General features: G+C 56.5%; 1 protein-coding gene across 4 annotated transcripts in view; it reads right to left on the reverse strand.

Annotated features, from left to right (window-relative positions):
* Positions 1–3,605: 3,605 nt before the first annotated feature.
* The window catches only part of LOC106041627 (transmembrane protein 121), a 51,690-nt gene continuing 42,763 nt past the window's right edge, over positions 3,606–12,532 (reverse strand). For 3 of the 4 annotated variants that reach the window (XM_067001363.1, XM_048080237.2, XM_013190196.3), the window contains one exon: positions 3,606–5,464. In XM_067001363.1, coding sequence (XP_066857464.1) covers positions 4,055–4,993 — 939 coding nt within the window. In that variant the 5' untranslated portion in view covers positions 4,994–5,464 and the 3' untranslated portion in view covers positions 3,606–4,054. Of the gene's footprint in view, positions 5,465–5,999; positions 6,272–12,532 lie in introns of those variants that run through there. The other variant, XM_067001364.1, reaches the window with a different exon arrangement.

The raw sequence follows: 12,532 nt of genomic DNA on the forward strand, positions 1-12,532 counted from the left end.
ATTAATGAGAGATAATTTCTTACACAGAGGTTTATTGAGTTCCCCGAGCTCATTCACCAGCTGTGAAGTGAAACATCTGAAAACAGTTTCTGAATACTAAGTTCTGCCTGGCACCAGTGCAAGAAGGGAACAGTGCCTTTTTCTGCTCGTGGCTCTGACTCTGCTGGGCAGAGCCAGCTTCATGTGCAGAGCCCTGGGAGCGGAGATGTCTGCTGGGGACAGAGGAGGCGTTGCTGTGCTCAGCCCCGCAGCATCCTCAGCATCCTCAGCCCCGCAGCATCCTCAGCCCCACAGCTCCGTCCAGCTCCATCCCCACCGCTGCTCCCCCAGGACCAAGACGTGTGCGTATCGGCAGCTCGAGTCTCCTTCGGACAGAAGTCACTGCTGCTTGGGCTGGAGGAAAACGACTGCAATTACTAAATTGCCTTTTCAAAACTTCCTCCCATTAGCAGCTGGGCAGGTGATGGCACAGCGGCCACTGGAGTGTGTCTATGTACCTAGCTGTTGGCCAGGCACTAATTACCCTCCTCTCCTGTCTCGAGCGCTTTCCCAACCACAGCAATGGATCATCCTACTAATTTTTATCTCCTTTGGACTTAGTGTACCATGCCTGTAATGAGTTTGTAGCTTTGCAGAGATGCTGGGGACATCTTTTCTGGGAAGAGCTGGGGGACATGCAGGCTCTGCGGCCAGGTCTCCCCACAGCCCCAGCCCCCAGGGCTTCTCCTCTGGGTGGCGGGGGATGAGGGCATCTGCTTCGCTTAATTTCGTGCTTATCCTGCGATGCCCCTTTCTTGGAGCTGCCTTTTCTGCTCTCTGCAGCTTTCTTCCCCTCAGGACCCCTCCCAGCTCTAGCAACAGGACATCTCCACAAGGATCCCCCTGCTTCTTCACGTCCCAACAAAGAACTCGCAGGGATGTGTTTGCAAATGCCTTGCGCACGCACAAAATGTTGTAACATCAGGGGAGCTCACATGGAAACACGCTACAGTGCCAGCTCTTCCCCTTGCCTGCTCTTTGTCTCCGAAGAACTGCAGAAGAGGGCAATCAATATACCTTGCCAGGGTCTTTTTAATGCTTCCTGAGACATTATGGTCGTAACGTTTCTCCAGGCTGCTGTGATCAATACATTTGAGGCGCTGAACATGTCAAAACCACATAAAATCTTTATTAAGGTGAAATTAAATGAGCACGCGTGAATCAGTGACTTAAATGGATATTACCCTTCAAGGATGCCAGGCCTGGAAACCAGACCCATGTGAAAAACCCAGGGCGTTCAGAGTTTGGATTAAATTAATGAGAAACTCCAGCTTTTTGGCACAGGGCATGGAGCCGAGGTATGCAGGGGGACAGGGACCCCAGAGCGGAGCTCAGGGCGCCTGCCTCCCTTCCTCTTGTAGCTCCGGCTGGAGCTGGGGAAGCGTGGTGAGTCTGGGGCGGGCAGGAATGAATGCCTGGGTTCATCCTGCTTGGCAAATTAGCCCAGATTTAACAAAATAAAATGAAATAAGTTACATGCCTGTATGCGGGTGGGGCGGATGGCACGCGGGGATGCGCTGGGTGGCACCGGGACGCGTGGCACTGCGTGGGGAGGGCACGCAGCACCCTGCCAGGGACAGGGGTTTGCAATAAAAGGGAACGGCGTGCCTTTATGACCTGCCCGATAAAATGCAGCCCTGCAGCTTCCAGCCCTCCCCACCGTACGGCACGGAGCTCTCCAGGAGCTCAGAGCCATGGGGAGACCTGCGGGTCCGGGGGTACCTCGCTTCACGTTCTCCTTTCACAGAGGAGCTGTTTGCCAGCACACCTGCACAGCAGAGAGCTGAGAATTGTCTGTCCCCAGCCTATTTAGGTGTAATTTAGCTCTCACCGCCCAGCAGCCAGGCTGGAGGCAGCCCTCTCCGCAGCCAGCCGGGCTCTCCGCTCACTGCGGTGCCTGCGGAGCCGTGTTCTGGGGCCATTTGGGAACCTTCCCTCATTTCCCTGCCCGTGCCACCAGGGTTAGCCAGGGCACTGCCACCCAGGCCCGCGTCCCGTGGGGACTCCCAGGCCTGCTCGGAGGTTACGGCGAGGGAAGACGAAGCACTTGGCACGCAGACACCTCCCCGGGGCCCGGCACCTGCAGGGCACTGCGAGCACCTGCAGGCCCCCCTGCGCTCGGCACCGGGGAGGAGCTGTACCATAAAGGCTCGTAAATTAATTACCTGAAAGAGTAACAGAACGTTATTAGATACTTGGGAGTTAATTGCACGGGTGCTAATCATGTGTATTTTAATGGCACCAGTAGAGATGCAATATGCAATTCCATAGGTATTGCAGAATAATTTAGTGATTTAATTAATTCCTGCTAATACCTTTTAAATCACCTGCTCTCTCCCTCCTGAGGGAGAAACTTTTCGAGCCAGCTAGATCTCCTGCAAACTCACGGTTGTTGGCAAGGACGCTGCTTTATTTCTCAGCAGATTTATTCCCAGCAGAGGAGCCCCCGCAATGTCACCCCTGGGTGACAGGGTGTCCGGGGGGAGCCTGACAGCCCTGCGATGTGCCGCTCCTAAATTTGGAAGGCTGGAGCAGGGCTGCGTGAAACATTTTGGACAGATCATGACGGCTTGAAAAGATGGAGACTAAAATGAGTCGTGGATCTAGGTCAAATCCAGTAAGCAGAGCCAGGAGAAAATGCAGAAGGAAAATGTAAACAGCAGCAGGCATTTTATTCCGGTCTTCTCCAAATGAAATGCTTGGTTTAGAAAAAGCAAAAATATCCTGTTTCGATGCATTGGAGATGCAGTGTGACTGCTTGTCACACTTTTCCCAAGCCAAGGGAGCTGAGAGCTGCCCTTGGGGCAGTGTTTTGGCTGGACAAACGTTTCAGCTTTTGCAAGCTTTTTGCTGCTCCGTGAGCAACTGGCACAGCACCTGGGGACAGGAGGGGACAAGGGGTTTGGGCTGTACGTGAGCTGCCTCCTGTGCTGCCCCCTCCCTCCCCACGCTGGCAGAAAAGAGACCACGCGAAGCCATTGTTCTCACTGGGCTTTTATTGTCCCGCTGGCCCTCGCTTCCCACCCCTCTGCCCAGGGACCAAGCCCCTTGCCACGGCTCAGGTGGCAGAGGAGGGGGGATATCCCCAGATACTCAGGCTGGGGACATCCCCTGGTCTCCGCCACCCGAGCAGTAGCGAAGGGCAGCACCGCTTTCCCGGGCATTTTTTGCATTTTTTTTTTATTATTTGAAATATTTTCTTTTAAAAATATAGTAGCTGTGGAAAGCAGCCCTCTTTACAAACGCTTGATGCCGGAGTGAAAGGCATCGTCGCCGTCCTCCTCGGTGCCCGCGGGCGCTGGCACGAGACAGGGGCTGCGGGGTGGGCGCATGGCAACACCAGGGGGAGGGACGGAGAGACCCTCCCGAAAATAGAAATATTGTGCTGAGTTGTCTGAAGTGAAGGAAATCCATAAAACACCAGTATTAGGTCGGCTCCGGCTTGGCACGTATTGCTCCCGGCAGCGCCGGGACAGGGCTGTCCTCGCTGCCACCCGCTGCGGGGACAGCGGCGCCGGGGAGATTATAAATAAGAAACTGTAAACACGACCATTCGAGATAAGAGACACGTATAATCACGGGATTTACTGGTTCAAACGCCCGCCCTCCCCCCAGCCCCTGCACCCAGGGCCCTGTCCCCACGCCGTAAAAAGGTCTCCGGTAATAAAATCTTCGGTCCAGGCTTGGAGTCGGGGTGAGGTGCTGGAGGAGTAGAAAGGGACGTCGCACCCTCAGCGGTCCTTGCTCGGAGGGGAAAATTTGGCAGGAGGGAGAGGATTGGCTGGTTCAGGTCCTTTGCAAGTTCATTTGGTTTTTCTGGAGGACTCCTAGGGTTATACCTGAGATGAAGACGTCTAGGGGACCCTCCATAGCTCAATTACAACGCGGTTGGTGTTCCGTGCCCAGAAGAGCCCTCGCTGCTGGGATTTGTCCCTCGCGCTCGCCCCGTGCAGCAGGAGAGCAGCAGCGTCCCTCCCCGGGGGCTGTCTGAACCGACGCTGGGCAGCGGCACCCGTCATGTGTCCAGGATCTCGCTGGCGGGGGACGGCTCGTGGGGGATGCCCTGCGTGCTGTGCACCGTCTGGTTGTGGGACAGGGAGTTCTGCTGCAGCTCCAGGGCGATGGCGTTCTGCGGGAACTCCTTCACCTGCCGCTTGTACTCCAGGAAGGTGCACGCCTTCGTGGCAATGGCGATGATGTTCTTGCCGATAAAGATGGTGGAGACCCTGCTGTCCTGGAACAGGACCATGTTGATGGCCCGGATGAAAATGGTGACGATATTAATGGTGACCAGGCTGAGGACGGGGTAGAGCATCATTTTCTGGGGGGCGATGTGCTCCCCTTGCATGCTGATCTCGCTGAGGGACACGCAGGGCAGGATCAGGAGGAGGATGTAGCAGTAGAAGAACATAAGCCCCTCCGCCCAGATGGGCAGGCCAGTCCTGTGCGGCTCCCACAGGTTGGCCTGGATGTCCAAGATGTCCAGCAGGTCGAGGGCCACCCAGAAGAGGCGCCCCCTCAAGTCCTCCTTCTTCCGAAAGGTCCGTATGTACTCCATGCTGTCCAAGGCCACCAGCACCAGGTAGAGCCCCGGCACGCAGATGGAGAGGAGCAGGGTCAGGGCCTTCCTGGCCACCGTCTCCAGGTTCTTCTTGTCCGCCTTGTAGTTCTGAAAGATGAAATACAGCTTGATCTCCAGCACGAAGATGTACAGGAACCACAGGATCATGGCGTAGCCCCGCTTGGCCGTCTTCACCTCGGCCCCAACCCACACGGCCACGTAGCGCAGCACGATGAGGAAGCAGATGTCCCCCACCAGCACGATGATGCAGACGCCGATCTTGTGGGGCCCCTGGTTCTGCTCCACCAGGTAGGCGTCCATGAAGGCCATGCTGGTCATGATGACGATGGTGGTCAGGCAGACGTGGCGCTTGTCCGGCGGCGGCAGCACCATGGTGAGACAAGCGAGCCTCCGCGCCGGCACTAGGGGAGCGGTCCTGCTGGTGGGGCACAGGGGGACATCAGCGGCCAGCCCGGGCACCGTGGGCTCTGTCCCCACCCCGAGGAGCCCCTGCAGCCCTGTCCCCAGTGAGCTGTGCCCCGAGTCCGTCGCCAGCAGCCAGGGCTCACGCAGGGTCCCTCCTCTGCGTCCCCATCGCCGTCGCGCTCTCCAGCCCTGTGCAGTGAGGAACCTCCCGGCTCCCAGCCCCGGATCCTCCTGCAGATCCCTGGAAACGTGGCAGGCAATCGGGCAGCAGGGAGGAGCTGGGGGAGAGAAGGGGAGGCAGTCCTGGAAGGGGGTGTCCCTGTGTCCTCAAGGGGAACCACCTCCACACCGATCCCGGTGGGGCTGTGCAGTGCCCGCGACGAACACCGTGCGCTCCCGCTGCGCCTGGCCGCGTGTGCCTCCCTCCATCCCGTCACTCTGAAAAAGATGGAGGAGAAGGGGTGTTAGGGTCAAGCACGACAGCCCCCCAGCTTCTCCAGTCCTGCAGTGTGACCTGGGCACTGCTCACATTGCTCCTGCCAGGCACTGTCCCCCCACGGGCACCCAACACCGTGCCCTGTGCGTGCCGTAACGCAGAGCGGGTTTTTGTGGAAGATGAAGGCCGAAGGGAAGAAATCGAACCTAAAGAATTGCAGCCACCGTCCGTCCCCTCACCTCGCTCCTTCCCAGGCTTCCAGAAAAAATATACAGCCTCTGCTCCGACTGCTTTTAAACCTGTGCCAAGTTTTATGGGGGATTTACAGCCTGGGATGGATAACTCCAGATAAATTAGGTCTTTCAAGAGGGAACAAACGGGGCATTTCCTTTTCTTCCTCCCTTACCACGTGCTCTTCCCAAGGACCTCACTGTGCTGAGCAGACTTTCCAGCAGACCCAAGCTCAAACGCTGGGTTCCCTCCTCTCCCTTCAGCCCCTGCACAACTCACAGCAGCCCGGGATGGGTTTAAACTCACGTTCATTTGTCACGGTGACCTTTCGGAGAGGAGAAAGGGGATTGTGGGCTGAGCTCAGTCACAGGGCTCAGGCTCTGCTTTCCCCCGGGTTAATGCCTGTATTACCGGGGCTGAGCACCTCTATCTCCTTTTGCAAACAGTTTCCAGGTGTTTGCTGCAGTGTGAGCCCTTCTTGTTTTCCAGCTGGTATTTTCCCCACCGCTCGCAGCCCTGCCTATACGGAAACAGGGAGGTCTCTGAAATTCCCCTCGGAGGACTACAAAAACAAGCAGGTAGTTTTAAAGCAGTCCTTACCGGGGAAGTCCCGAGTCATAATTTTTAAATGACATTCAGAAAACACTTGAGAAATTTGCTGAATAAACAAGAAAATGAAGCTTGTCAGATAGCCACGGGAGCACACACGAGGCAAATATTTGTTTAGACAAGGACACACAGCGTTTGCCTTCCTGCACGACTTTCCCATGGGTGAGTGTGTGCCCGGAGGCAGGGGACATGCAGCAGCATCCTCAACCCTCAGCGCAACCCTCACCAGCGCAGCCCTCAGCACCCAGCACCGTGTCCTTCTGCACCCCCCGTGCTCGCTGCTGGCCGCTGGGCACCCTGCACAGCCTGGATTTGTCCCCGCACACACACAGAGCCCATCGCAGGGCGTGGGGAGCAAGTGGCCGCTGGCAAGCCCTGAGGGCTGCTGTGGGCAGTGGAGCCGCTGTCAAAAGGCATCCTCGTTAATGCCAGCAGGCACTTCCCCGAGCCCGGCCCTACCTGGCAAATTAGTTTAATTACTTATGTGATTTGAATTCTGTCTATAAATAAAAGAGGGAGCGAGCGAGGCAGAAGTACACACAACGCTCTTCCCAGGTAGTTAGGATGCCGCATTGCTTAAAGCTTCATTTGCACTTTAATTGCTTTGATTTATTCCAGCTCTCCTGGATGTAAATCTGGAGCTCCCCTTCAGCTAGTCCTTCAGCAGCGCTGCTGCACCGAGTCCTGCCCAGCACACCCCCCCTGCCCGCCCAAAGGTCACAACCAAGGCGCCCTGTGCGGTCCAGCATGTCCCCAAGGACACCCCAGTGGGTCCCCAACCCTCCTGCTGCCACCTTCCCTCCCCAGACCTCAGGCTGGGGGGGGCCAGGGTTTGCCCCCCAGGCAGTCTCTGGGCACTGGCCAAGGGGCTGCTCATGCCCTGGGCTCGCTTCTGCAGCCAGCAGCTGGTCTCTGCCTCCTCCCAGGCATCTCAAGCGCATCCTGTGCAGGAAATGAGATTGAGGAAGATTTTTTTTTTCCGGGCCCTGCCCACTAATTGTGTCTGAAGGAGGAAACAGCCCACTTGCTAATGATTACATATAATTTACCGTGTAGGCAGAGCGAAACAGGCAAAGAGCTGCAAACTGTTCCCAGACCCTGCCCAGAACAGGCAGCGCAGCGGGGCTGGCGGACAAAACCAGCTCCTGCCTGCAGCCGCGAGAGCAGCCGTGCAGCAAACCCCCTTGGAGGGTTCCTTTCTCCCTCGTTTCCCAGAAAAGAAGCTGAAGCCGAAAGCATCAGAACCGCTGCCTGTTGAGGGAGAAATAAAACAGCTTTGTTTCTGTGCTGGTGCCCACGACATCCCCCTGCTGCCCCAGCTCGATGGCCACGCGCGCTCAGCTCAGCGCCCCAGGGACGCTCTGGCCGGGGCTCTCCGGGTGCCTGGAGCTGTGGGGAACGTCTCCCTGCTCACAAACACGCTCAGCTGGGTGATGTTTGACAGATGTGTCAAAAATAAAGCCCTTTTCAGACATTTCAGGTGCTTAAACATAGTGTTTAGAGAAGGTAAATGATTCATTTTGACTTGTACAAGAAATGTAAAAATTATAATACTATCCTTCAACGCTATCAAAACAATTTACCGCTTTCCCAGTAAAACATGCTGTTTCTTTAGAGGAATCACTTGGCGTTTCCAAGTCGGGTGATTTTACTCCAGTCAGGACCAAACCCCATGAGTAAAAGCATCCAAATCCCCCTGGGCTGGAACGCCCAGTGCCCACAGGTCCTGCTGCCAGCCCCTGCTGGGGAGGGCGCCTTGTTTTCAGCTGACGGGGCTGTGCCATGCTCGTGCCTGGGGTGCAGCACATTGCACGGTGACCTGGTGCAGGGGAAACCTTCTTTCCCCAGCAGGCAAGGTGCATGGCACACCTGGAAGCTGCGTTTGCAAAGGTGACCAAACTAAAATACACAACCGTAACACCAGCTTGGAGCTCTGCTGGCATTTTCCTGGCTACAGAGACGTGACCAAGCTGCTCTGTGCGTCCCACCTGCGAGCAAAGCCCGGTGGCTCGATGTGCTCTGAGTTACAAACAGGCACAAAGGCGAGCACGAGCCCAAGGCAGAGCAGAGCACAAAGCTTGGCTCCGAGTTCAGGGGCTCGGGGCTGCACTTTTACGCACGATTCGCTGCCAGGTCCTCAGATAACCTCACGTTGTTGATGTTAGGGGGAAGGAAAAAAAGGAAGCAGCGCACAGCCCTCACACAACCACTTTTCCCCACTGCCTAGGCAGCGACAGACGAGAGAGAAGCAGCAGTGCCCCCGGCACCCCCTCGGCAGGGGCTCGGGAGGTGGGAGACGGGCAGCGCACGGAGCATCCCAAGGGCAGCCTGCTGCTGCTGCCGCCTCCGGGCTGGCCTTCGATGAAGAGCGATGGTCCTGCTTGTAATTAACACGAGGCAGCTGCCGGCTGCTTCGGTGGAAGGGCAGGAGCTGAGCTGGTGACGGTGATGGAAGGAGAGCGCATCTGTTGGCTCCAGCCTGGCTCCTGCCCAGCCCAGCGGAGCGACACCGATCCAGCAGCGCCTGCTGGCTCCCACACGTCTGCATCCCGTGGGAGGCTTGCCTGGGACAGAGCCCCTCCTGAGACACCAGGGCTCACCCTGCGGTGACACCCAGCCTGCTGCTAATCTTCTGGGCTGAGACTATAAGCACCTTGAGCAGGAAAATTCCTCCTCCTCAACGTGAAAAGCCCCGGGGTGGTCCTCACCCTGAGAGGTGAAGGGAAGCCTGAATGATCTACGGACCCCCCTAGTAAAGGCTCCACTGAGAACGCCGTGTCTTTTTGTTACGTGCAAGCACAGAAAAGCTCACCTCACAACTCAGGGGACAGCAAGCGAGGGAGAAACGGTGGGTGACTTGCAAAACGAAGGGAACTTGGCCTTGCCATGCACTCAGTGAATTTCTTTTGGCAAGGCTGGCCCGCTGTTAATTATCAATGGCAATAGCTCACCACCAAGAAGTCTTAGCAGAAAGAGCTCCCCGTGGCACATCCTCCAGCAGAAAAACGTGAACGTGTCTGGTCTTAAATTAGGGTTGAGCCACGGCAGGGGGCTGGGGGTGCCACCGCAGACCAGACACTCCGCAGGGTGACGTGCCGGGGCCACGGTGCTGACCGGGCTCGGGAGGACAGAAAGGCACACACAGCTGGTCCTCCACACAGACACCGAGCTCGGGGTGGCTCTCCACACCCTACACACGTCCCAGCCTCTGGGGCGGGGGCAGTGCTGCCACCCACTGCTCCGACATCCCCTCGGAGACAAACAGCTCACCCACCTCGGCTCGGCGCAAGAGTAATGCCAGCCCAGAGGTCGCCAGGGAGACATTTCTCTTCCTCTGTTTTCCAGTTTTCCTTCTACCAGCCATCTAATAAATCTAATAAAATCTGTCTTGCTGGTGTCTAATTCAATTGCAGCACCCAGAGACCAGACTTCTTCTATCACTCACAGACCTAACCAGCTACATCCCTGGCATATGAGCCCAGCCACGGGGCTGCTGCAGGCTGCTCCAGAAGAGAGCAATTACCTGGGATCAGGACTCGCTCTCCTGATCAATTGTATGCTATAGGTTTTCCTTGGGTCACATCTAATTGAATTATTTAGATGCTTGAACACCGTGGTCAGAAGCAGCTGACAACTGAAGGGCCTGAAGTCTGGGCAGTGGGTGAGGTGCCTTGTGTTGCATCCTGAGGTCTCCACAGCACCTCCTGCACCTCTGGTTCCTTCAGGAGAAGACTTCCAAGGTTGCATGGAAAGCCATCGCCCAGCCTTGTTCTCCAAATTCGCTCCGGCACCTGGAAGCAGAGGAGCGGGTGGCTCTGCTCCACAGAGCATCCTGTTCTGCTCTGGACCCCAGTGCCTGCACGTTTCAGCCATGCTTGGAAGCTGAAAATGCCATCACCAGATCCCTTTCCCTCTCGGGGAGGCAGTGCCTGCTCCTGCGAACGTGAGCGCAGACGCCCGACAGACTGACGTGCGCTCGCCGGAGCTCCCAGCGGGACGTCTGGCCAAGGCTTCTGGTCTCATCATCTTCAAAACGAGCATCGCCCGCGCTGCATCACGCGCTGCTCGTCAGCTACAGCACGGCTAACGGCGGGCAGGATTTGTGCTCCCAGGCCTCCCCATCCCCACAGGGTCAGCACCCACACCTGGGGGGCTGTTCTGCCCCTTTGGTCCCGGGTCTGCTTGGATTACACTGTTGGTTTGCGTGAGCTGTAGGTTTTTCAGGCTTTCTTTGCTAATGAATTTCTTCCTCCACCCCCCACCAAAATAAAAAAAAAAGCCTTTTGCCAAATAAAGTGAAAAATCGATCTTTGCGGAGGGAAAACCCTGCTGAGGATCAGCACGCGGGAAGGATCCCCACCCGGTAGCAAGCAGCAGCCTCTCCCCCAGGAGGATGTGGCAGTTTGCTGCGCTGGAGCTCATTGCCAAGGAGATAAAATATTTATGGCCACTCTCCCTTGCTTTCCGTTTCGAGCCGCGGTGACTTATTTGTTACAAATTTACATGCATGTTCAAAGGCATCCTCACATTCCTTCCAAGAACAAAAGGTTTGTTTCTCCACGTAGTGTTCTGCCAGCCAGGAGCAGCCACCCCATCTCCTCGGTGCCCGCGTCTGTCCCCGTCTTCAGTGCTCATTTTCCTCTTGGTAATGATTATCATTATGCTAAGAAAAATGGGTCATTTAGAGCGGCTTCTCCCCAAATGAAAGGCTGTGGGACACAGGATATCATTAAAATTCTAAACCTGGCTGCCAGCCTCAAAAGCTGGCTCCGGGCATCTCTGCGGATGCAGAACCCCTTCGCGCCCGTCTGCTCCTGGATGCCCAGCACCCTGCTTCCCCGGGGCCGCGTTCCCAGCTCCTGGGAGCACCAGGAGGGGCTCAACGGGAAATGTTTTGCTTGGAAAGGCGATGCAACTCCCGCGCGAGCCTGAAATCGTTGTGTACAGAGCTGTAAGGCAAAGCTAATCCATTTTGCAGCTTAGCCGGCTCCCGAAAGATGCTATTTAGGGATGGGGAACTACGAGCTGCTCTTCCCCCCGCTGCGATACAGGAGGGGCAGGGGATATTCAGAGGATGAGCAATGGAGACTGAGCCCAAATGGCTAATTTGGGACCTGTTTTTAAAAAGGGAAACCTGCCCCGAATTGTCAGCTTCTGAAGTTGATTCTTTTCAACGTTTTTTAAAATCCCACTGAGCATGGGAAGCGCTCCCGCTGCTGACCACAACCCACTGAAGGCACTGCTGCCGGGTCTCACGTACTGACCCCCAACGTATCAGCGTGAGTCGCTGCCAGCCCTGCCCTGGGGTGCCAGGGGCACCCAAAAACCATGGCTGGCTTCGGAGCCCTGAGGCTGCTGGGGAGAACGGGGCCAGAGACACACAGGTGGGATGCAGAGCATCCCCGGGCAGGGCAGGGCGAGCATCGCTCCTCCGTGCGTCTGAACGACAAGTTAGTTTTGGTCCAGTGGTTAGGCTGAAAATCCAATACAAATTATTTCTCTTTGACCGCCATATAATTATTTGCACTTGGGTTCTTCAGCGAAATAAAAATACTGTGAAGAATGGCTAGGAGTCAATCTGAAATGCTTTGTTCAGCCTGGAAAAGCTGTCCTTTCTCTCCACGGCCATTTTACCCTCCTCCTCCTCCCCTCACCTCTGCGGCTAAACTTTTGATTGACTTCAAAATAGCAAAATGGTTGGGCTTCTCAGGAGGAATAACGAAGATGAGCACCACCTGGGGCACCCCGCTGCTCCTTCCACCAGACTCCCGCCTCCTTCTCACAGCAGGTCAGCAGTGTCACCACCAGCGCTGGGACCTCCTTCCCCGTCTGCCCCATTTACACACAGCTCAGCATTGGCAGTGAGGAGCAGATAAGGAGGAAGGAAAGAATGAAGCTCCTGCAAGAGCCACACCTGCCCCGCTTCAGGCGGCCGACAGACGCTCGCCAGCTCCTCCGAAGTCATCGCTTATCCCTGATCTCGCTAGAGAGCATCAGCTGCGGGCGAGATTACAGCCGGACTGCTAGCGGTGATAGTAGGTGCTAAGATCCCATTACAGGCATCATTTCCTCTGTCAACACGTGGGGAGTTTCTATCACAGCTCCTGGCCGGGGAGCGCGAGCTGCCAGCAGCAGCCAGGCCCCTCCGTGTCGAGCGGCACGTCTCCGCGGGCAGCCAGCCCCGGGCAGCACGGGCAGCACTGCTCGCCTTCCCTCTCACGAGCTCGTTA

Source organism: Anser cygnoides, chromosome 8 (assembly GCF_040182565.1).
Source record: "Anser cygnoides isolate HZ-2024a breed goose chromosome 8, Taihu_goose_T2T_genome, whole genome shotgun sequence".
In the NCBI taxonomy this organism is placed as follows: domain Eukaryota; kingdom Metazoa; phylum Chordata; class Aves; order Anseriformes; family Anatidae; genus Anser; species Anser cygnoides.